The sequence below is a fragment of the Amblyomma maculatum genome, chromosome 1, assembly GCF_055883805.1.
Source record: "Amblyomma maculatum isolate TAMU_Amacu chromosome 1, ASM5588380v1, whole genome shotgun sequence".
Taxonomy (NCBI): Eukaryota; Metazoa; Arthropoda; class Arachnida; order Ixodida; family Ixodidae; genus Amblyomma; species Amblyomma maculatum.
Window position 1 is genome coordinate 322,446,517 of NC_139344.1, and position 24,235 is coordinate 322,470,751.

Sequence of the window (24,235 nt, forward strand, 5' to 3'; positions counted from 1 at the left end):
TGAATCAAAGGTGTACACTTTGCATCAACATTTCAAGTAAAGAAATGCAAGTAGCTATCAGTCTTTATTTAATGTCCTCTAATAACACTTGACGAAATGCAACCATGACTAGTTATTCAGACACCCCTAAACCTATATTACAATACATATAGCAAAAGATACTATTCTGACAATAAGGCTGAGCTTGTGAAGTAGGGTGTCACTTCAGCAAGCATTATTCCAGAGCTCTCGCTAGTTGCCATATTTCCTTTCTATCACAGCATGTGCTATGTATATAATTTGTATCAGAAACTGATAGCTCAAAACAGGTCAAAAAACTTGACAAAAGCCAAATGTCATGATTTGCACCCATGAAATAGTAACATAGTGGCTTCATAATTTTCTTTTTTTGTAGAAAAATAGATTTTAAGCTATATAATACTACTGGCATGAAAAAGGTTTGCATGAAGGCAACAGCAGTTTTTGTTACTGCTGTGTGTGCTGTGCAAACAAGGCACTCCACCATAACTGTAGGAACAGCTGTGTGCAACTTTCATGTTACTATAAGATATCCTTTGTGATGAAATTCATTTTACCAAGGCATTGGTATGATTAATTTCTAACAACGCCTTTAACATAAGTTATTTTCTCACTTTAAGCTGCTAGTGTGACGATCAACATTAAGTGAAAGATGAGCAACCCGTAAGTTTTGTTTGGCCTCGATATTCCCTGTATAGAGGAGAAAAGGTGCTCCACTGAGACAATATTAAATGCAGGTTGCGTCGGGTCAATCGCCATCCTCTGGAAGTGCTTGGCTTCCACTGCTCTTCTGTGTACCCGGATTACTTTCCACAACTGGACCAGCGCTACGTGTCCCGCCATTTCGTGGAGCGTGTGCTTGTCTGGAGCTGACCCTAGGCAATGGCTGTAGCCTCCCGCCAACAGCCTACTGGTTTACTTTGACATTGACACGATACCAGGCGTTGTTGAGGACACCACGGAGGTTCCAAACACCAGCAACACCTTCCGGTTGAGAGTTGTACGACGAGTCTACAGCTTTGCACACAATCTCCAGCTCAGTTGCGTTGGGGGGCACGGGAAGGTCCGACTGTAAAGCAGGTACACTGAATAAGCTAGGCATTCATATAGGCAATATCTATTACAGTCAACCTGCCAGCCACAGGCTCTGGTCATAACTCTGAAATAGTAATAGTAAGCAACCATTGCCGGCTCAACTTGACAGCATGCACTACAGCACAAATCTGATTAAGATTATCATTATGGTAACCAGTATTAACAGCGCATAAAAAAGAGGGTAGCAAGATTCTGAAGCTGAATTAAAACACTCGAGAATTCCTTTTAATGCGATGAGCGACCTGTAGCCTGAGGGCATGCCTACATAATGAAATTGTTAACGGCAGCATGGAAGGCCTACGTTTTGTGCAGCTGCTCGCAAAGGGCGTCTGAAGAAACAATGCAAAGCAAACGGAGGTTTAATAATGCAGCAGATATTTGGGCTAAATGCATCAAATGCACGAAATAAGAACTCAAGTTCTAAGAGCCCTCCATATACTTTGTGTGGAGGCAATATGTTTACGAAGCTACAAACATATAATGTAATCGTTGACAAATAAATACTCTAATGTTACACCAAATTAGTAGTTTGTGGCGACTTTTCAAGCAAAGACAATTTGCTGGCATCATACACTTGCATCGTTATTCGGGTGCAGACAGGGTATAAAATTTCATGAAACCTAGCCATCAGGTGGCGATATAAACTGTTTTCAATGATGCATTTAATGTGACTTCAGACAGTTTCAACTTCCTAATAAGCGGATATCATAGCAACAACCACCATCATTAGTTAAAATTCGATTTAACAAAGTTGAGAGGAGCCGCGCATAATTTCATTAAAATAAGGGAGGCATTCCTCGATCACTTCATCCGATGCATTATATTATTATATGGAGTAGCGGTATCCAAGCAGTACCGCAGCATCATATTTGCAAAGCATAAATGCTAGAGGTGTGCACGGGCCGAAATTTCGAGCTTGAGCCCTACACGGCTCGGCATGCTATAATTGCAGTTGAAGCGATGATAGAGAAAAAAAAATTCAGGAAGATGAGTTTAATGTTTTGAAATGCTGAGTTCTCACATCTAAGATGATAAATCCCGCAGAATATAGAGAGGCACAGCACATACATAGAGTTATCATTTTAACGTAGGAAAAGAAATGACAAGTCATGTATTGATGAAAGCTTGAGACATTTGCGGTCCTCCTGATGAATTTGTCCAGCGGCGCTGAGTTCCTTTTGGTGTTGTAACTTCTGGTTGTAATGCCTAGCACATTCTTAGCAGGGCAAGTAAGTTTTGGGTAAGCTTTGCTTATCCAAATGTGCACTAGCTTTAGTTCTAAACAAGCGGCTGATTTCTGTGGCCATGTACTCGAGCTTGCCTCTCTGACCGTATGCATTTCTCGTGTGCTTTTCATGGTGCTGGCAAAGCAATGCCACTGCGTTGCCTGCGCCAAGAAACAAGAGGAAACTCGAGCACTGCGGATGCTTTGAGCTATGTTCCGCTTCAACCGAGACCATGTTGAGGCCAGGAACAAGCCACAACAGAGAAGTGTGAGAGGAGACAGCATGCTGCCAATGTCAAGATGGATACCTGAACATCTGCACCCCTATTACCGAAGTGGAGACGCGAAACTCAATAGCCCACAAGTGGCCCCTCTGCTCAGTCAGTGACTGCTTGTAAACATATAAAATTTCATAAAACCTAGCCATCACATTTCGACCCTATGGGCGTCTGAACGGGACTCGGGATATCTTTGTTAAATCGAGTTTTGACTGTATTGCATTTACAACTTTGAAACAAAGTGAACGTGAAAGTGAAGTATAAGTATTCCGACCACATCACCAGCTACAGCAATACCATAGCATATGCATTATTAAGTGATCACTCTACACCTCTACTAGATTTTGGGTAACGTTATAAGCAAGCTAAATGTCCTATTTTGTTCTATTTGCTGTCACAATATAATTCTTGGTATTACGTTCAAGCCCTTACAATAATGCCCAGATTTGGCCAATATCCATAAAATAATAACCGCTGCACTTGTCTCTCTCTCTCACACATGGACACACACAGTCATGTTTCTGAGTGCAGATTATATGTGGCAAGAGGGAAAAAACAGCTGTACCTTCCACAATGTCCAGGCCCACGCTCTGTGCAACGACGTGTCTTCGCTGTGCAACTCAGCAGGCAGCCAGTTCTGGCCCCCGTCTGCACTCACATCCACACGCACCACTTTGCGGCCGCCCCCACTCCATGCATAGCCCTTGACGCGTATCCTGCCATTGATGGGAGTCACCACATCTCCCTCACCTGGCCTGCACACTACCGAAGTAATTGGCAGCTCTTGGATCGCAGGTGCGCTCTTGAAGTCCACCGTGTCCCAGTCAGTTGAAGGGCAGAAGCCTGTAGAGCATGGAAGCACAAGTGAAGCATTAAGAGTTCACACATAATATTGTTACGGACGAGCAAGGAAGAAGAGGCGGGCAGTGGCACGGACAGGAGCGCTCGCGCTAGGCCCGCTAACATTTTCATTAAATGTCATCTCACGACCATCGAGCATCATCTCTCTGTTCTCCTGTGTTCGCCGGTTGCTGCATTGTAACATTTGGTTGGAGGTGCTGGGTACTTCATCATCACCCCCTCGTCCTGGTCCGGAGCTTCGGTACTCTGAGACTTCTTGCGCCGTCGGGTGAAGGTTAGGAGGCATCGCATGGCTGTTCCCCAGCCTGCCAGACCCAGCAAGACTTTGCCGTTCTCCCGCCCCATCCCCCCGCCCCGACCACAAGACACGACGAAGGAGAGACTGACCCGAGACACTACACATGACCACAAGACACAAGAAGAGACCCGAGCGACCATATGTGACCCCACTGACCAGATGTGCCGACCAAAGACCCCACGAACTGCTACATTTAGACATCCTCCCATGCCTATGCCATGCGGTGCGTGCCTTGGCCTCCACCACCGAATCGTAGCAACGTGTCCCGAGAGTGTCCTGGGCCAAGGTTCACCGGGAATCATCGTGCCGGCAAACCATTCTATTCTTCCTTCTTCCTCTTCTTCTTCAAGCATCCAGACACGCCCATCATCATGCCATGGAATCATCAACGTCGGTAAACGCCCCGGGTCATGTTACAGACGAGCAAGAAAGAAGAAACGGGCAGTGGCGTGGGCAGGAGCATTCGCGCTAGGCCCGCTAACATTTTCATTAAACGTCATCTCAGAGCATCATCTCTCTGTTCACCGGCTTGCTGCATCATAACAATATGCATGTCGTCTTGAGAGGTCAACTGCATTTAGTACTATAAAAGCTAGTATTGCAGCTGGCTAGCTCATTATAATCGCAATTTAAGTTGTAGCCAACAATAGACATAAGGCTTTGACCTTTCTCAGCCGTGTAAAAGACACATGATGTAACACTCGCAAAAACATAGGCATTGACCACTAAATCATCGAAACGGTGGTGGAAGGAGGACAGCGAAGAATCTAATGCATGAAAGCTACATTAGTGGACCTTCAAGGAAATCATAACAGAAAGCAGAGAAATTGGAAATACGGAAAAGTGGGCAACCGCACTTCATGCAAACGTTCAAGAATTAACCACAGAGGTACCCGAAGAAGCAGGTCTCAAGGAGGTCTTCTGCACCTCTGGCAGGCCAAAAAGGGATTGAAGAAAGAGCTAAAGCAACAGAAATGGAGCAGGGCTGTACGCCACAGACTGGCCTGACTCAACAGAGAAGTAGAAGAAAAAATTAGTTTTTGTGGTTTAGCTCTGGTTAACCCTAGTTGAAATGCGAAAGCAATGGCAGAAGCTTCTTTTGCCTGCTACATTATTTCCCTATCATGCCTTATCAGTGTAAGGTGCTACATTATTGGGGACACTTAAGCTCATCCTTTAAGGGTATGACGCGAGAGTGTAAGCTACCAGCCCACATATAAAGTCGCGCTTCAACCAAGCCGTATGGACGTGCCTGCGTGTCGTAGGGGTAACGAGAATGCAAATGGTTCTGGCAGGCTGATTCTGATATCACCCTCCCATATGAAAGTAGTGACTCGTGTTGGCAGCTCCTGCCCGTGGCATAGGGGTAATGTGAATTCAAATGTCATAGCAGGCTGATTTTTTTTTAAATGTGGAGGCTGTAGCTATGCCACTTTACACCTCTTCACGGTGTAGCTGCGGCCACCCGAGGTCTCGCTTTGGTTGTCGTTGTATTGCTTTCGCAATAATACGCACTTAAGCTATGTAGACAAAATTGGCAGTCTACATGCAACAGCATGGAAAGATCCATAGGACTAGCAAAAAACGTGGCAGCTGCTATGCTTCCTCTTGGAGCTGGAAGGTTGCAAGTCTGTGCAGAAGCAAAATGTCGAAAAAATTGTCCATTCCTACGATTGGGCAGAAAAGGAATTCCCTGAAGGAATACAGGCACGCTACGTGGGAACTCCTGTCACTGAAGTACTCCCAGACTATCGCAGACAGAAGCGGGGCTGAAATTGCCCGCCTTAAAACAAAGTCAGCAGCAGGGCCAGATGCAGCGAGCAACAAGATGCTCCAATATCTGGATGACAACTCTATCGCTGCCCTCTCAAGATACACGCAAAAATGTTGGCAACAAGGACGACTTCTGACCATATGGAAGACACCACATGTCGTCATGATCCCCAAACCTGGCAAAAAGCGACAGACTGAAAATCTAAGACCAATTTCTTTGACATCGTGCATGGTGATACTCATGAAACATGTGATCCAGACTAACACATGCATGGAAGACAACGGACTATCCCAACTCCATAATTGGCTTCAGACCTGGTCTCTCAACCAAGGACATTATGCTGAAAATCCATACTAAATCACATACTAAAGACATACGAGTTATCCTGGACCTGGACTTAGCAAACACCTTCGATAACTTCAAACACAAAGAAATACTAGAAAATCTACAAGATCTCAGCGTATAACTACTTAAGGAACTTTCTCTCAAACCAAGAAGCAACCATCCAAATTGGAGAACACAAGTCGGACAAATTTACACTGGGCAGCAGAGGAACACCCATGGGCTCAGTCCTTCCACCTCTGCAATTCATCATTGCACTGATCAAGGTTCCATCAAAGCTAGAAGAAATTGCTGGGCCTAAACCACAGCCTGTACTTAATGTCATCACACTCTGGACTGGGAGAGGTAGTGATGGGCAAACTGAAGGCATTCTTCGGACAGCTGTGAAAATGTTGAAGAATATGTAATCCCTAGAGGCCTCAAATGCTCTCCTGAAAATTCTGAGATGCTTGTGTACCAGCCACCACATAGCAGATTGGACAAAGAACAACCGAGAATCAAACTAAAAAAAAATGGAGTACCCATCCCCAGAGTGGACAAAATTAGGAACCTAGGTATGTGGCTACAGGGAAATTGTTGGCATGGAGAAGCTATAAGGAAACTCGAAGGCTGCGCTAAACAAATAATATGTCTAGGTCCATCGCTAACCGCAAGTTGGGAATGAGAGAAGACAACTTTCTAAGACTGGTACAAGCCTTTGTCATCAGCAAGATCACCTACGCTGTCCCATATTTACACCTGGTTAACTGCGAGAAGGCTAAGATTGAAGGAATCATCAGGAAGAGCATAAAAGCAGCCCTAGGACTCCCCATCAGTACGTCTATAAACCGGCTTATGAGGCTGGGGGTGCACAGTATGCTGGCAGAAGTGATAGAGGCCATGATAGAGGCCAACCAAATGTCCCAATACGAAGACTGGCAAAGACTCAGACGGGAAGAAGCATACTGCTAAGACTAGGCATTTGATAAGAAAGCCAAGGGGAACAGAAGACGGATGTCTCGATGGAAGTCTGGAAGAGACTAAATATCTCCCCCCCTCCACTGTCACAGAACATGCATCCAGAGCATCACCAGGAAACAAGAAAGAAAAGTGCAGAAACATTTGAAGAAATATATATAAAAAAAAGACAGGATGTGTTCTATATCGATGCCGCCAAGTATGAGGACCGCCATATTATGGTTGCGGTAGTAACAGATTACCAACAAAACTCACGAATAAGTGCTTTGGTCAGGACGAGCGTAGCTGAAGAGGCGACCATTGCCCTTGCGATGGTAGGGACAGTGGCTACTACAATTACAAGTGATTCAAAAATAGCAATATGCAATTTTCTGAAGGCAAGGGTCTCTCCAAAGGCAAAAAAGAAACTGGAAACATGTAAGGATGACAGAATAATCCAACTAATATGGGCACCAGCCCACTCCCAGCTCGAGGGAAATGAGGAAGCTCATAAGCTTGCCCACAGTCTCACCTTCCGGGTAGGCTTTGACTCTCAGTACACTCTGAGCAGGGACAGGCATAAAGAGATTATTGAGCGCTATCGGCTAGACAGGGTAGAATACCTACCGTCAGATAGGGCACTAAATAAGAGCCAAGAAAGCACCTGAAGGCACTTACAAAGGAAGATTTTTCCGAATCCAGCCACCCTTAGCCAGTGGTACCCAGAACAGTTTCAAGATAGATGCAAACTATGTTGGGATAGAACGGATTTGGTACATAAGATATGTACATGTCCATAAATCTAAGATATAAATCAAGAGACAAGAAAACAATTTTGGGAGACTCTACTGTTGAGCTCACACCCTGAGACTCGGCTAGGTCTGCGATCGTTAACGATTGTGATTGCGCAGTCTAGATGGACCGTGCTGCGTGTGCCCACTTGATGTCGATTGACAAGTTAGATTGCTACTCGAGAGATGGCGCTGCGTGATTGTGATTTGTAATGTATGTGTAAAAAATAAAAGCTCAAGTAGAACTGTTCTTTTTCTGACCACAGTTTCCGTAGGCGAGTAGCAGTTTGTGTCATCCACTACGCATGCAGGCAGGGCACCACGTAACTAGCACATGTGAAAACTGGCAAATGCGGCCGAGCCCCCACGTTTGTTACCACTGCCAAACCACACACATGGTGTCGAGAGTCTGAACAGTTTTGCAGCTGAAATAACATAAACTTAAATACAAAGTTATTTATATTGATATTGTATGTTTTATAATAAATATTTTGTGTAACCCTTACCTTTAGTATGTATATTTCATTAAGGTCCGCGAACGAAGGTGGCAACGACAGCTCGACTGCGGTCGAGACAAGAGAGCAGGATCGTGGGCAATCGCAACTAAACTTGCCACGCAGCAATGCTGAATCCACATCAAGCTCTATTTCGCTCGACTTGATCACGATCTGAAGTGCCCGTGTGACAGCAGTATAACTCGCTGCAATGGTTCCGCTGCCACAGCATGAGTCGCCACACATGCGCTTTCCCACTGTCAGACCGTGTGACTCGTCGCACACTTGGCCATGGTTTGAAGATGAGTGCACCGTTCGCATAGGCAGTGCTCACTTCGCCATGAATCTGAGCGAAGCGGCACGCTTTCGATTTGTATGACTAGGTTTAGGAGAGTTAAAACTTCAACAATTTTTCAAATATGAACCAAATAACAAGCACATTCGAAATTTCGAATATTCGCTGATGTAAAACAGGAAACAGAAGGGTGGTTACCAGCATGCAAGTGAATGTCCGAGCGCTAGCTGTAATGCAACAATTGTTCCCAGACCTTATCCTTTTTCTTTGAAAGACTGCAGTGATATACTGAAGCGAATTTATTTTGAAAGATAGCTTACACCATCAGCAAGTAACCTAAACATGAGTTCAAACGCATTGATTAGTGCACACTCCGCATCCTTCAGTTTGCCATCCTTTCAGGGTAGCCCCTCTCAGTGTTTTTGTAGTAACAAAATCCAGGCTGTGCATTTCTCCACCTTCACCATAACCTCCTCTCTCCATGGTAGCCATCCCGCGGCACCACTCTTCAGGGCTCTTCCCGTGGCATTTACCTTATATTGACCTCCAGTCGCTTTCTACTCTCTAACCCATTTCCATCGCACTCATGTCCCCAAATGTAGAGAGGGGATGTCCCTCTTTCCACTTTGCTACCTGCCTGTGGAACAACTGTTAACAGCAAAGGCGTGAAACTAATGCTATAAAATGCTAGGTGTCGCTTGACACTGTGCATGTAACATTTTAGCCTACATCTTGCGAATGGCACAAACGTCTTTTTGCAAAAGGTACACGAATGTTTGACGTCATAAAAAATTTAGTGCAAAATTTCTATTTCTCTTTTTGAGGAAAAGTGGAATTTCAAGTGTACTTATACCTTAACCTCAATGATATGCCAGCATTTTCTTAGCAGTGTTCTTTGGCACATGGCATTGAAAGCTCACTGGCTCAGTATACTGTGAAGGAACATTGTCAACCAGCGCATCATTTATTATGCATGACAGATGAATCTGTAGAAAGGGAAGCAATGGAGAAAGAAAAACAAAGGTTTGCCACTGAGGCTTTTGGACACCACTTTACCCATTTCTGTATGAGTGAAAGAGGCCAGCTGAGGTGGTGTTTGGCACTCCACATCTGCACTCACCTTTGTAATCATTCTGCTGCCAGTGGGAGTTGCTCTCTGTGGGGCTGAGCTGGATGCGTGCCAGCCACTTTACATTGCGAGCACCCACGATTCCTGGCGCGACAACACGCACAGGAAAGCCATGGTCACGAGGCAACTCCTGGCCATTCATTTCATACGCAAGCAGCACATCACCCTGTGTGTAGAATGAAGTAAAAAATTTGGAAGCATCTTCAAGACAACCTTGCCAAGCTAGGCAAAAAGCACAGACTGACTTCCAACCTGCCCTCTGCATAAGAGCCAATTCTGCTAAGGCTATCGTACAGCCCCTGAAGCCATCAATTGAAAAACAGTCTTTCAATGACAGAATCCCGAGTGCTTTTTTTTGTTCTGCACCATGAAAATTTCACAGGCAGACACATGTCACTCCACACACAGGTATCATCGGGTCAGCATACAATTCAGTGCAGAATGAAAGGATGATGTGTTATTTCTCACCCTGTGAGGGCTAATGAAGCAAGTTGAAATGCCATTGCCTAGAGTATATAAAAAAAGGCAGCACACGAGACTTCTAATTTATTTCTGCTTCAACTGCCCTCCAAATCACAGTTCTATCGCTTCTTCTGTACTTGTCACTTGTATGAGACATCAGACGTTGAATCCTTTTTGCACTTTTTTTTCCATATGTTGAAACGACTACTTGCACATGATCAAGAGTGGCAAAACAGCCACTGAGCTTCTGATTCAGTCACTTGTGTGAATTACAATTAGTACTTTGGCAGTGGAATTTCATTGGTTGATGAACAGGACTTGCTCGCTACAGAGAAAGATGCTGCATGAACCGCTGGACTTTCTGAGCTCAGCTTAATAGATGTTGCCACGTTGCACAGGCTTCCACAAAATTTGTAAATGCCTTTATAGTTTGTTTTATCCACCACTGCATGAGGGATCAGTGGCTAGAAAAGAAGAAATGAGCTTAGGATGTTCAAATCTAAAGTTTCAATAACACAGTCGAACAAAAATGAGCTAGGCATTGCTTATCTCTAATAAATAAATAAATAAATAAAATGGCCGAAAATAATGAATATCAATATGATGCATGGCATGTGGCAATATGGTGTTTACGAAGAAATTCACTGGTGCTCCTGCTCTCGTGGCCCAAAGTGAAGCAATCTGAATGGGCCTCCTATACAATGTCACCCATTTACTGTAATTCTCAATGTTGCTATTTGCATACATGATTGACATTTATTCAACTCCTAGAGATGTGAATTCCTTGGCTCTCGACCAGTTTTTTTGCGGCTGCTGCATTTGCATATTCAGTCGGCTTGTGGGAAACGACACTATTCACAATATGCGCTGTGAACATTAAGGCCAACATTACGCAAATTTTGTGGACTGTGAATTATTATGTGTATAGTTCTAATAGGTGTGTGTGGTTGTAGTTACATACCGACCACCACACGGCTCTAGTGATAAATTTTACAAACATTTAGAAGCAATATCTCGTTTCTGCAATGAAAATAAGTACTGTTTCTTGGACGTAATTTAAACATCAGTAGCATGTTTGAACAGTCACCCCTGAGTAATCAGCTGCTGGTGCTTCTGGAATCATTCTCTAGTAAATCCTATGACATTACCTAGGTCTCGGTCTACTTATCACCAATTCTGAGCACCAGTTTTTACTGCAGGTGCCTCAGCGTCAAGCGACCATCTTCCGGTATACCCTTCATGCCAAAATAACTGTCCAGAAGAAACAAGTTGTGCATGTGACTATGCAGGATATTTGTCAGTGAACACTAGGTTCCTTGCAATGTGACATCGCAGCACTTAAACAGGATCAAGTTTACTCGCAGACCACAACAGGAGATGCATTTGATTGTTTCTTGCAAGCATTTACCGTACTATACAGAAATCACTTTCTGCAGAAGACTAAAGAAAAAAGCTTGCAAGCCTTGAGCTACAGCTGACATTCATCGAAATATCCTGCACACTTGTGGTGCTAATTTTTCTTCATTCAAAGCTTTCTGCTATAAGCTTACCACTACATTAAGGAGAGGTAAAAAAAATTCTGTTGACACATTTAAGGCTGCTTAGGTGTGATAATGCAAAAGCATCACTGCTGGTTCTTGTCCGAATTCTCCATCCTCCTCAAGTATGCAGCGTTTTGCCTCTGCCTCGTGTTGGTGCTTTTGTCGCATTGCCTCATCTTCTTGTAGTTACAGCTCTTCGTCAGCATGCAATCAGACACACTGAAGACTCGCACAACGAGCATGGCACTTGGAGGGAGAAAGCAGACCTTTTTTCCTATATAAAGCAAAGTACTTTTCACATGGCACAACCCATTATTTCGCTGGCACACCTTGCCACTGTCTGCATAATTGTGGAGGCGCTCGCCCGCAGACCAAGTCGATGTAGGTGGTCTGTTCTCCATGTTTGTTATGATGCATGAATGCAAGAAACGGTGCGCTCTCCTTCCTTATGCTCTCGCCATTACTCCCCTTGCAGGCATGCTTCAATGGACCGCATCTCTCCCTTTCCACATGCGCTTGCTGGCCTCGTATTGCTTTCAACAGCCGGGTTTTGGTATTGTGCGAGTGGCTTCACCAAACGCTGATGACTTCTCTTACCAGTAAGGCTGGTACTGCTTAACACATCAGCATGCTTGATAATGTTCAAGGCCTTTTTAAAAACTGCATATGCTCCTTCAGATGATGCTGCCAACTTGTCCAGACACATGAACAGCTGACAGCACCACAACTGAATGCTGTTGTTCTTGTGGAAGAATTTAGAGATCATTGTCTCGTTAGTACATTCTTTCCATTATTAAAGCGACCTTCATTACATGTCCACTTACATAACAGCTGCATATATCTGCTACCTTGTGATGACACTGAAGTACAACCCATTTTTAGAACTAAAGCTCATGGTCAAAGAGAGGCGGTGAAATATCCCACAAAACTTGTTGCACTTTCGAAATTCAATCTTCGAAATTCGAAGATTGAATTTGGGGCCAACTACTATGATTTTCGTAATTGTTGCAAACTGAAAAACGCAAAGGCTACACTGAAACTTGCTTCCTTTTAATTGTTACCATATTAGCTACACTCTCGTTTAAAACGTAAGTTATATGCTTAAACGACTTCCTTAAATACACCCACCTTTGGATCCAGTGCCTTGTGTGCTGGAAAGGAGGAGCCATAGGGCGTGCCCGTGGGGTCTGTGTCCAAGCCCTCCATTACAATGTGCTGGATGCGCTCGTCAGAGAGGTCAACACCAAAGTGACGCAGCACATCAACTAGCCTTGCTCCAGACCAGGTGGCATTGCCTATGGCACAGGGACCCCAGTCAAGGCCTTTCACTTTCTTGATCTGCAAAAGCAACAGATGTGGCATTTCAGTCAGTTCAGCTTCGTTTTATATGGCCTGTACTGATGGATTATGTTTTCTGAAAACAGGAACTGCAACGTTCCTTCACAATGCAAAAGAGGCTGTGCAGCCCTTTCGGTGAGTCTATACTCCATTTCATACATCAGGTGCAACGCAGCGAAAGCTACGCAAGTAGTCCGCAAGAAAAAAAAAGGAGGCGTATCACTATGCGCTCGTTTTGTGGTCGAGTGGTTCCTGCAGAAACGGGCTCTATTTTGATCATATACTATTCAATTTCGTTAGGGAGAAACTTTTAAACAACAACAACAACATGAATTTCAATTCTCCAAATTGCACTCACTATGGACACTGTTCGGAGAGCGTCTCCATGAACTATGCACCGCACTGCTCCGTAAACGCCGAGTGTCTTTTACACTTGAAGGGAGCGCGCGCACGAGCGTTCCTCTCTCGCGCCACCCACTGACCACACCACACAACACACGCGCACACAGCCGTACCCCGCGGTGAAGAATGGGCGATTCCAGTTCGTGTACGTCCATCCCCCATTGTCAGTGGGATGGCCCAAATGTCGTGCCGTGAAGACCGCGGAGGCAGCACCCGGATTATTCAACGTATACATTTGCAATAACTTTCTTCGCGTGCCTAGACATATTCGCAGTGCGGATCTTATAGAAAAAATGCGCACCGAAGAACCATTTTCTCAAAAAGAGATGCACAGCGCGAAGCTATGGCGCGAAGGGCACAGCCAGCGCCATCTAGTGGCACAGCTGGCAAGGTTGCGAGGCAGCGAAAATGAGACACAAACGAAAACGGCATAAAAAACATACAAAATCACCGAATCCGATCCTTTCTCCCAGTGAGGGTGCTCTTTATGAAGTTGATGGCAAATGTAAGATGTGTTAAGCTTGCAGACAAAATAACTCTAATTTACTCTCGTCAAGAGCAGGCACTATTTTTCATCGCGGATGCGGAGAGCGCAAACAAGAGCTGTAGCTTTGGCAGTGTTGCACTTGATGTATGAAACGGAGTATAGAAAGCGGGAATCAGTGGCGTTTAAAACTGGTTTACAGGAAAGAATAGGAGCAGTATCTGTCACACTTCTCCGCTGACGCCTGAACCGCGCTGTAAGGAATGGGAGTGAAAGAAGATAGAGGTGCCGTAGTGGAGGGCTACGGACCACCGTGCTGTAAAGGCTTTTGCCTCATTGCACTTTAGTGGTCCAAAGTGCCCCCTAGAGTACCAAAAGCAAAACATGGCATTTGTAATAGAAGTGCGAGTTTCAGGTATCTAAAAAAAAAAAAATGTCTCTCATAAAGCTAAAACTGGAAACAAGGTGGTTAGAAAACGGGGAGATGGGTAGAAAAGTGCCAGAAATGACACAGAAGTAGGCACAATCAAAACTTCAGGCACTGTGGTTGTGGCTTTCTGCAGGCTTGCCTCTACGTGTAGAAAACTCAGCAAGTGGAGCGTTGCATTAAGATACTGTGAGTGACAACAACGATTGCATGATTGTACGACACTGTGAACAAATGCCTGCCAAAATGGACTACCTTGCTTCTTTCCATACTTTAAAAATGTAATGTATGCAACATGAACATTCATGTAACGTGCACATTTGTGCCCTTGATGGATACACAGTGTCTCAACTTGGTAGCCAGCCCTGAAATTATAAAAACTTCGTAGCAAACCAAGGACTCCCAAACTCTATTTCAGCTTCCACCCTTTTACTGCATGCTGTCAGTGCCCTAGTATGTTCACTCACAATGGGTTTGGCTTAAAGACTGTTCCAAGTGCCCATTCCTTCGTGGCATGCCGCCAGGAGCATGCGTTGTATGCTACATAGGTTTTGGGACACCTGTAACTGCAAAACTAGCTTCCTAAAAAGCATGAAAATTCGTCGTGATAGTTTTACAACATACTGAGCATGTTAGAATGCAGTGTAGCCAAAGTAAAATGTTGCATGGCTGCATATGAATGCATGAGTACATTAAGCCCACAAATGTGTGAAGGATAACCTGTCAAAAGAATGAAACGCTGCTTTCAGTTTAAGGTGCTCTATTTCATCTTGTGTTCTTGAAGAACTTGTATCCAGATCAGTACTGCCTGCCTGCATACAGTAAACCTCCCAATGAAACTTATTTGCAGAGTGATCATTCTTATGGCTACTACCGCCCTTTTTCCCCAACAGATGCCAAGCAGGTGCAAACCACTGGATGTTTTAATATGCTGGTTGTACTAGAAAAAAAATTGAAGCCAAGGTGGCAACAATATAACCACATTTACAAGAGGGGGAGTACATCAAATATGTTTGCAAAGCATTTAAACATTTTTTGAAAGCTTTTTTGATCAACAGCAGAGCTTACACTCAGCTGGGCCCACTTTGCCAACTTGCCTTGTTTTGCTCAGAGCGACGGTTGCCAGCACACTGGATAACTGAAGTGACTGAAACTTTTGGGAATTTTGTCTTGATTTCATCCAAAGTGAGGTTGTGACACTTGCCATCTGGATCCTCTATCTCCAATATATAGTCTTTGGGATCCACATCGGGCACAGGCATGTGGTTCCGCACGTAGAACAACTCACTGTACTGGCAAAAACAAACACAAAACTCAATCCCTGTAAGCAGTAATGCATGCAAGATGCCACAGCAGCCTACTGTTTATGATAAAGAATTATAAATAGGAACACGTGTCTGCTTACTAATCATTACTGATGTCCCTAATGTCTAATTCTACCAACTACAAAGTCAAGTGCTATGCTTTGCATCTTTTTTAGAGGCTAAAGCCATGCACATTTATTTCCATCAGTGTTTTAAATTTCTGTGAACAACAATAGAAGTGAGTAAATGCCTTTGCAATATATATTATGAATAGCTCATCTTTATGCTTTACACATTTGGCACGAGAGCAGAAGTGAGTAAATGCCTTTGCAACATATATTATGAATAGCTCCTCTTTATGCTTTAAACATTTGGCACGAGAGCAGACTAGCCACAAAAATGAACACAGAAATAGGCTCAGTGCGCACTTAGGTGTCCTGTAGTTGTCGGCAAGGGTACTGAGGGGTGGCTCCGCATTGAACGGCTTGATGGATGCTGGCTTAAGTAAAGGGTGCCTCTTTGGATCCAGCAGGTAAGGGTCCTCCATCCCTGCCAGCGCAGCACCCACATCCTCTGTTGCCAAGTTGCCAATACGAAATGTCTCCAACAAAGCCAGGATCTGCAAAGCATCCCGTAGTAGTGCTCGTTGCATTTTGCTTCTCAAATAATGAGACTATGCAGCCATTGCTAATTTTAGTCATCGGACTGCACTGCTTGTCCCCATCTGATGTGATAACTGCATGACATGATGAAAAGGGATATTAAAAGAAACTTTCTTTTAATGGACCTTATTGCCTCCAGGCAAATGGAGCTTTTTTTGCAACTGAAGTCATTACGGGCCACATTTTAGACTCTGTGAGCAGCAAGCACATTCCTCTAACCAGGGACAGCCAGAAACTTTCCAACATGCAGTTACCATTCAGGATAGGCGGAAGCAGTACAGAACACGACAGTCTTGAGACGAATGGCAAAAGCGTTTGTTCTAGACACAGTAAACAACGCAGATAATGGATTTTTGATATTGATGTTCAATGCGCAGACAAGGGTTTTCGGTGCCAACTTCAGCTCACGTGCACAACACCTACAAGCGTGCAATGTAGTACACGGATACCCACCTCAGGGTTCTTGTGGACTGCATAAACATTCCAGAATGGGTCAATACCGGCGCCAGCGCCGAGCAAAATTTTGTCCCCTCCCGGGTGCTCGTCCACAAAGTCCGTAACGTCGTACACACCACACTTGAACGAAATCCATATTCTGGTTTCTTTTCTGTCATGCTTAGCGACCTCAGCAGCGCTGTACACGGGCAAGCCATCAACGGCTTCGTCCGCTTTCGTTTCTGCAAGTCAAGAGGGCAGGTTGAGCAGATGTAAAGGTGAAATCTAAAAAGCGGGTCTTTACCCTGCTTGGCGTGAACGGCGGACGTTCCCCAGCCGGAGAGAAGCCACAAAGAGATGCCGCCGCCAATAACGGCCCATGCGCGTCCGCTTCGTTGATATTTGTTGTCATTTGCTTTTTCTCGTGAAGCACTACTGCATGTCAGGGTCCGTAGAAAGGGCGTGCGATACGGCGCAGTTGGCCATGCCGTACTCTTGACCAGTACGCGCGCCGTGCGTGCCAGAGAACAGCGGAAACAGATCACCGCGCCAGCCATACTTCCGCAGAAGGCGAAGAGGTGCGCTGCGACCTGTTACAACAGACACCGTTTGCTAAAAAACCACGTAACAAAACATTTGGACCAGCTGTTAAACCGGCGCTATCAGAGCCGTTCGATTTTGTTGCCAGACTCACTTCTCTGCGCGACGCGAATAAGCTGTGCAAAGAAGAAGACGGAGACCGGGGGCGTCGGAGTTGGCGGCGAGTTGGAGAAGCGAGTGCTAAGGGGCTCGCGCGACTTTCTATCAGCTGAAAACGTTAGGGTCGCTCTCTGAAGGGCTTATGGTAGGTGCCACTTGTTGCACTGGCCTCCTCACACGTCACTCGTACAAGTGCGTACAGTTTAATCTTTCAGCATTACACTCTCCCCCCTCCCTTTGGACTCATGAATGCCGGCGGCTCAAGTACGTACTCCAAGAAGATATTCTCTGCGCTTGTATGCACTTCCACTCGTACAGAAATGGTAAGTTTAATTAGGTTCCCGTAAGCAGAAAAAAGAACCTCGGCACAAATACTTTGGCTAACGCCTGCTTTGGCACATGGCGCAAGTTCACGCTGTGTCAAATTCTCGACGAAATATGGCCCACAGCTTAATGCTGCAGATTAGTTCGATCGAAAACACGAGAGCGCCTTCAACACCGCCTTTCATTCCGCGATTATTTATATTTCTTGTTTAGTGTGGTTTTTGGTAACGATATCTGCCTTACTTTTTGGTGGACCAGGTCGTGTGGTGGACACCCATGTACCCCAGCGAGGCGAAATCCGTAATCCCGAGTAGTGCAGCTTGCGCTCTAATTAAAACACGAACACCTCAGAGAAAGATGTGCTTTTCTTTTTATTATGCGAAAATGCATTGCAAGAACTATTCGCCAGAGATTTCGCACTCACATTTGTGGTGGTAGTTCGCGGCAACCGCAGAGCACAGCGGTCCAAAACTGCCCGACGGCACCAACGGCACGCAGTACATACCCATGCACTCAAGTTTTGGTGCAGTTGTGCTAAGCATTTTGTTGTTTGTTTCTTTTGATATCTGGCAGAGCAGTTGGAAATTCTCATCTGAACTTCTTGCTTAATTTTGGAATGCTTTAGAAATGTGAAGTTCAGTTATTAGATTACTTTCTTAAATGCTAGTGCTCATGGCTCTTGTCCGGAGCTCTTGGCCGTCACAGAACACTCGGGGAGTGCAACACTGCAGCTCCGTTTTTGGAATTCACCTTCCTGCACAGCTTCTCTGGTGTTTTCTGCATCAGAGAAGCTCCGTCTGTTTTTTTATTTTGTTGCCAGATTCCGTCAGTATTGACAGTGGTCCTCTGCACAGTAACCTCCAGCAACATAGCAGTGCATCAGTGTTTCTGCCCAAAATTCTGCTCAGTTTTGATGTGGACATGGCCGACATATGTTACCACTCACTATTATGGCTGGCTTCATACTGTCCACAGGAACAGGTCTGGCAGGTGCACCAGTTAGCAGGCTACCATTAAGAAATCAGCTCCTATAATGTAAAAAATGCATTCTGGCAGGCATTGCTCAATTTTGTAACATTTCAAAATTTATGTGACATGAAAGTCCGATGTTGCAAGGAGATGTATCACATAGCAACATGGAATGTAAGATCTATGACGCAAGGTAAACTGGATATCGTCAAGCGAGAAATGGACAGATTGAACATTGATATCTTGGGTATCAGCGAGCTCAAGTGGATCGGAATGGGAGAATTTAACTCCGGCGACCATTATGTCTTTTATTGTGGGCACGAATCCAAGAGAAGGAATGGGGTCGCTCTCATAGTAAACAGAAGAATGGGCAAAGCAGTGCTAGGGTACAACCCCAAAAACGACCGAATGATTTCACTTCGGATCCAAGGTCACCCTTTCAACATAACAGTTATCCAAGTCTATGCACCGACCACTACTGCTGAAGAAGCTGACGTTGAGAGATTTTATGCGGACCTACAATGCCTTTTAGACCGCACTCCATCATCAGACGTCGTTTTTCTCATAGAAGACTGGAATGCTAAGGTAGGGAGTGAAGAAATATCCGGAATTACAGGCAAGTTCGGTCTTGGTGAGCCAAATGAAGCTGGGCAGAGGCTAATAGAGTTTTGTCAAGAAAACAACCTGACCATAGCGAATACTCATTTTCAACAGCACAAGAGGCGCCTGTACACATGGACTTCGCCGGACGGTCTGTACAGGAATCAGATCGATTATATTATTTGCCGACAGAGATGGAGAAGCGCTATACAAGCAGTAAAAACAAGGCCTGGGGCCGATTGTGGCACCGATCATCAGCTTCTTGTTGCTAAGATTAAGCTTCGATTGAGAAAAACGCAGAAAACTAGAAGGCCTTTCAGGTATAATCTGGATCAAGTTCCATTAGAATATGCTGTGGAAGTGAGGAATCGATTTCAAGAATTAGATCTAGAAGACAAAGAGCCCGAAGAGATGTGGACTGATGTTCGTGATATAATACAAGAAGTTGCTACTAAGGTAGTTCCAAAGCAAAAGAAATGCAAGAAAGCAAAATGGTTATCTGAAGAGGCTTTGCAAATAGCTGAGGAAAGGAGGATGGCAAAAGTTATGGGGGAAAGAGAAAGATACAAGGTTCTCAATGCGGATTTTCAGAAAATAGCAAGGAGAGATAAGAATGCCTTCCTGAACATATAGTGCCAAGCAGTTGAGGACAACAGCCAATTAAGGAAAACAAGAGCTCTGTATAAGACAATCAACGATATCAAAGGAAGCTTCTGTGCTAAGATGGGCGTGATAAAGGACAAACGAGGCAAGGACCTCACTGAAGCCGCAGAGATAAAGAAGAGGTGGCAGGAATACACAGAAGAACTGTACAAGAAGGACCCGAATGTGCAAACCCAACATAAGACGGTTGTGGTCAATGATCTCGAGCCGGGCATCCTGAAGAGTGAAGTTGAATGGGCCTTAGCCAGCCTTGCTAAGAACAAAGCTAGCGGAATTGATACAATTCCAGCTGAGTTGCTTCAAAACCTCAACCATGACGCTGTTAACATTCTGCATACATTATGTCAAAAGATTTGAACAACCCTGCAGTGGCCACAGGATTGGAGGAGGTCAGTTTACATCCCCATTCCAAAGAAAGGCAGTGCCAAAGATTGTTCCAACTACCGCACGATCGCGCTTATTTCGCATGCTAGCAAGGTGATGTTGAAAATCCTCCAAGGTAGGCTGCAGCAGTATGTGGATCGGGAGCTTCCGGACGTGCAAGCTGGGTTTCGCAAGGGCAGAGGAACTAGAGACCAAGTTGCCAACCTTTGCTGGATCATGGAAAAAGCAAGAGAGTTCCAGAAACCCATCTACTTCTGCTTTATTGACTATGCGAAAGCGTTTGACTGCGTAGATCACAGCAGATTATGGCAAGCTCTCCAAGTGATGGGAGTTCCAATTCACCTCATCTGTCTCCTCAGGAACCTGTATGAAGGGCAAGAGGCCACAGTCAGAACTGGGCATGGTCTTACTGATTGGTTTCCGATTGAGAAAGGAGTGAGGCAAGGCTGCATACTGTCGCCCTGCCTATTTAACCTATATGCAGAGTGCATCATGAGGAAGGCTGGTCTGGACGAGTCTTCAGCTGGAGTGAAGATTGCTGGAAAACGTATCAACAACCTTAGATATGCGGATGATACCACTTTAATGGCAGAAAGTGAAGCGGAACTCAAGAGACTTCTGATGCGCGTACAAGAAGAGAGTGAGAAGTTTGGGCTTAAACTGAACATTAAAAAGACAAAGATCATGGCGTCTTGCCCTATCAAGTCCTGGAGCATCAAGGGACAAGAAGTGGAAGCTGTGACAGATTTTCTCTTCTTGGGCTCCAAGATTACCTCGGAAGGAGACTGCAGCCATGAAATTAGGAGACGCTTGCTTCTGGGAAAGAGAGCAATGGTTAGCCTTGACCGCCTAGTAAAGAGCAGAGACATTAGTCTGCCAACCAAGATCCGTATAACTCGTGCTATGGTCTTTCCAGTTGTGATGTATGGATGCGAGAGTTGGACTGTGAAAAAGGCTGACCGCCGAAGAATTGACGCGTTTGAATTGTGGTGCTGGCGAAGACTCTTGAGAGTTCCTTGGACTGCCAGAAGATCAAATCAGTCAATATTGTCGACCATAAACCCTGACTGCTCATTGGAGGGTCAAATTCTAAAGTTAAAGCTCAGCTACTTTGGTCATCTGATGAGAAAAGAGGAGTCGCTGGAGAAAGATTTGATGTTGGGAAAGGTTGAGGGTCGCCGGAGAAGGGGTAGGCAGCGAACGCGATGGTTAAATGGCATCCTCGAGGCACTGCAGATGAAATTATGGGATGTTAGGAAGATAGTGAGAGACCGGAAAGCGTGGCGTGACATGGTCAATAGGGTCACGAAGAGTCGGACACGACTGAACGACTGAACTGAACTGAACTGTCATAGCATATCGGCATGACCTTATACTCTGGGATGAAGTAGTCTAGTTGTTAAATGCATGTGCATCATTCGTTAGGAAGCCTTATTTCACCTGCATTTTCCTTTGGCAGCAGCAGCATTTACTCAGGATAGCACAAGTACTTTTTGAATTTAAACTGCACTTGCATGTAAAAATTGCACAAGGTGACAAGATTTTCATAGTGAAATTCATTTTAGCACAACACATAGATGGACAATGGAGGCACTAAAAGGAATTCTGCCTTAAAAAGCTAAACCAAACTAGCCATGACGGAGACGTGAAGTTTGTCTTTGTGTTTCGCTGTAAACTTTTTAAATTGGGTATAAATTGCTTCCTGAAGTTCATCCAGGCTTATCCACACTGAAATTTTGCACAGCAAAGGCACTTGTACTATAGGAGGATATTCTCCCAATTCCACGTTTGGTGGCACTACTTAGTAGAAATTGAACAAGTGTCACTGAGCTATCTACATGTGCCATAATAAGGTAATCTCCTACCTCCTTTTTGCTGTCTGTCTTAGACACGCATTTTGTTTTCGCCTAGCAAATGGCATATCTATAGCTCTGATGAGGCTTTACTGTTATGAATAGGCCTGGTGAGTTCCTTCAGGTATTGGTCAAAGCCCATTCCTGTGTGGAACTTCTTACCTGGTGAGCCAGCAGTTTAGGCTGCAGGAGATTTACACTTTTCTTCAAGGTGGTAGCAGAGCTTCTTTCAGGTGCCCTCATGTTCATGAATGGTGTGTTGTCCGATCTGCATTCAACTTTTCCTGCAGCACAACACTGCACTTAAGCCTGTGGCAACGGCTAATCCACCTCCAAAAACCTCAGACCCTGCAGTGGACCTTGTAGCCCATTACATCAGGCCATGCAAGAATGGAGGCCTGGAATCTTGTGTCATCGTGGTTGACCTCGCCAGACGATTTGATATCCTTGCCCTGGCACAGCAGGTGGGCGAGCCAGGCCTAGCGGATAGCCTGTCACGTCTACACTTCGTGCACTGCCCTTGCCCAGAAGCCCTGTTCTGCACGCTTGACACACTGCTGCTCAGCGCTATGCCCATCGCACTGCTCGTGGTGTACGGAGCCCCCATGCACCGCTGGCACAGTCCTCGGGGAAGCTTGCAAATGGCTCGTCTTCAAGAAGTGGCCACAGCTTATGGAGCCAGACTCTACGCTGCATTGCCTACTGTGCGACTGTAGAGCGGGGTACAGTGGGCTGAACGTTTTGCAGTGTGGCACAACCTACAGTGCAGTTACCTAAACTCTGCTATCTGTGATCTTTTCTTATCACTGCATGCAGCTTGCCTATGAGACCATGTTTTTATACCAAGAATTTCGCTTTAGCATTGGCCCATGGACCTTGTAACTGCTCCTTCCGCTCGTGGAGCCATTTACAAGGCATGTTTAATTGCGTTAAAACCCTTGAAGAACTTTGTTAGTGGCAGGCAGTATGTGGCCGCCTTAAGGTGGAATAACTCTTCAGGTGGAATTACTGCTGTGCTGTTGTGCCCTACGCCCTCACCTTGTTTAATTTGTGATTTCATACACCAGGCAAAATGGAAGAATGCAAGCATCACAGCACATTTGATGTATATAATAAATATTGATATTTGGATTCTTTTCTGGTTTGTGAATGCTAACTGCCATTTCAGTAGGCAAAGCCCAGAGATTTCTCCGTTTCACTGAAACAAGTCAGGTGTGCCCAGCTAGAAGATTTTAATTCCGAGTGTAAGACAGTCAAACTGCTGTTTATTTTATAATTTCTCAGCTTTTACAGGTTGGAAAATTAAGAACAAATTTCTGTTTCCAGATTATACATTAGATTATTTTAGATTTTTTAGACTATATATTGCCTGACAACTGCTTGCTCTTGACGATTTAAGAAGTTCTTTAGGAAGCAAGCTGAGCAAGTGGGCCATTTTAACTTATTTTACTTGTATTAAATCTTTGCCAAAACAACTTGATGCAAAAGTGGTTTGTGCCACATACTATTTAAGCGAAGTGCATATGGTGTGGCTGCTTTCAGCAGTGTACATTGTTATGTGGCAGAGAAGGTCTTGAAGCTGTAAAAAAGCTTTTGCTTCAGATGCAGGAACATAGGTGTGGCAAAAAGTAACATTTTTTGTCATGATGCCCTAAAGCTGCCACATGGATCCCTCAAAGAAATGCAGGTACAGGAAACCCTTGCTCGACAGGAGCAGTTGTGCTGCACTTCACCAACAGAAGCACCCAGTCTCCTGCGTTAATGGTTTAGACCTGCATGCATAATCCACACAGGCATCCTAAGTCTATAGATGTTGACAATAAATAGCACCACAAAGAAAGTCCTTCACCAGCTTCTGTGGCAAAGTTGTGACAGGGTTCCTTTTTCTCCGCCTTTCCAATTGTGAAGGCTGTAGGGAATCATTCCATCAGACCATTTCCTCATCACTTCACTTAGTGAGTAACCAATGTTCCTTGTGATTGTGCTGTCAATAGAGTGGAGGAGACTTAATGCTTCTGAATCACTGATGGCAATGACGAAGGTAGCCAAGGTATTTTCTTGTTGCTTTGAGATATGCTTCGCCTTTATTTCACTTCAGGGAAGCCATCATGGCAGTTTACTCTGCATCTTAACGTGCAAGTGTCAGTGCCTC

The 24,235-nt window shown here is 44.8% G+C and overlaps 3 protein-coding genes across 10 annotated transcripts in view; 2 read left to right on the forward strand and 1 right to left on the reverse strand.

Annotated features, from left to right (window-relative positions):
- Positions 1–1,634, forward strand: part of LOC146207275 (transmembrane protein 135-like) — a 38,493-nt gene extending 36,859 nt beyond the window's left edge. For all 6 annotated transcript variants that reach the window (XM_084580685.1, XM_084580765.1, XM_084580728.1 and 3 more), the window contains one exon: positions 756–1,634. In XM_084580685.1, the coding sequence (XP_084436811.1) occupies positions 756–891 (136 nt within the window). In that variant the 3' untranslated portion in view covers positions 892–1,634. The remainder of the gene's footprint in view (positions 1–755) is intronic.
- On the reverse strand, positions 52–17,906 carry shop (sulfite oxidase). 2 transcript variants are annotated; one of them, XM_084580597.1, is made up of 9 exons: positions 17,858–17,906; positions 16,896–17,181; positions 16,610–16,833; positions 15,923–16,113; positions 15,288–15,477; positions 12,668–12,877; positions 9,528–9,702; positions 3,182–3,459; positions 52–1,087 (listed from the first exon to the last, which is right to left on the reverse strand). In XM_084580597.1, the coding sequence occupies exons 2-9, from the start codon at positions 17,146–17,148 to the stop codon at positions 926–928; spliced, it is 1,683 nt and encodes a 560-aa protein (XP_084436723.1). In that variant the 5' UTR covers positions 17,149–17,181; positions 17,858–17,906; the 3' UTR covers positions 52–925. The 2 variants fall into 2 exon arrangements, with proteins under 2 accessions (XP_084436723.1, XP_084436673.1); XM_084580547.1 differs by lacking the exon at positions 17,858–17,906 and adding an exon at positions 17,286–17,424.
- Positions 17,433–23,214, forward strand: LOC146207277 (uncharacterized). Of its 2 annotated transcripts, none has more exons than XM_084581060.1 (2): positions 17,433–17,613; positions 22,429–23,214. In XM_084581060.1, the coding sequence occupies exons 1-2, from the start codon at positions 17,433–17,435 to the stop codon at positions 22,797–22,799; spliced, it is 552 nt and encodes a 183-aa protein (XP_084437186.1). In that variant the 3' UTR covers positions 22,800–23,214. The 2 variants fall into 2 exon arrangements, with proteins under 2 accessions (XP_084437186.1, XP_084437229.1); XM_084581103.1 differs by having other exon boundaries at positions 17,479–17,613; positions 22,374–23,214.
- The last annotated feature ends 1,021 nt before the right edge of the window (positions 23,215–24,235 follow it).

Coding starts and splice junctions, on each gene's coding strand:
- shop (XM_084580597.1), bottom strand. CDS start 17,148: ATGGCTGGCGCGGTGATCTGTTTCCGCTGTTCTCTGGCACGCACGGCG. Junction 16,834..16,895: donor CGCCGTTCACGCCAAGCAGG/GTAAAGACCCGC, acceptor CTTGACTTGCAG/AAACGAAAGCGGACGAAGCC. Junction 15,478..15,922: donor GACAACTACAGGACACCTAA/GTGCGCACTGAG, acceptor TTGCCAGTACAG/TGAGTTGTTCTACGTGCGGA.
- LOC146207277 (XM_084581060.1), top strand. CDS start 17,433: ATGGTAGGTGCCACTTGTTGCACTGGCCTCCTCACACGTCACTCGTAC. Junction 17,614..22,428: donor CTTCCACTCGTACAGAAATG/GTAAGTTTAATT, acceptor CAAAAACCTCAG/ACCCTGCAGTGGACCTTGTA.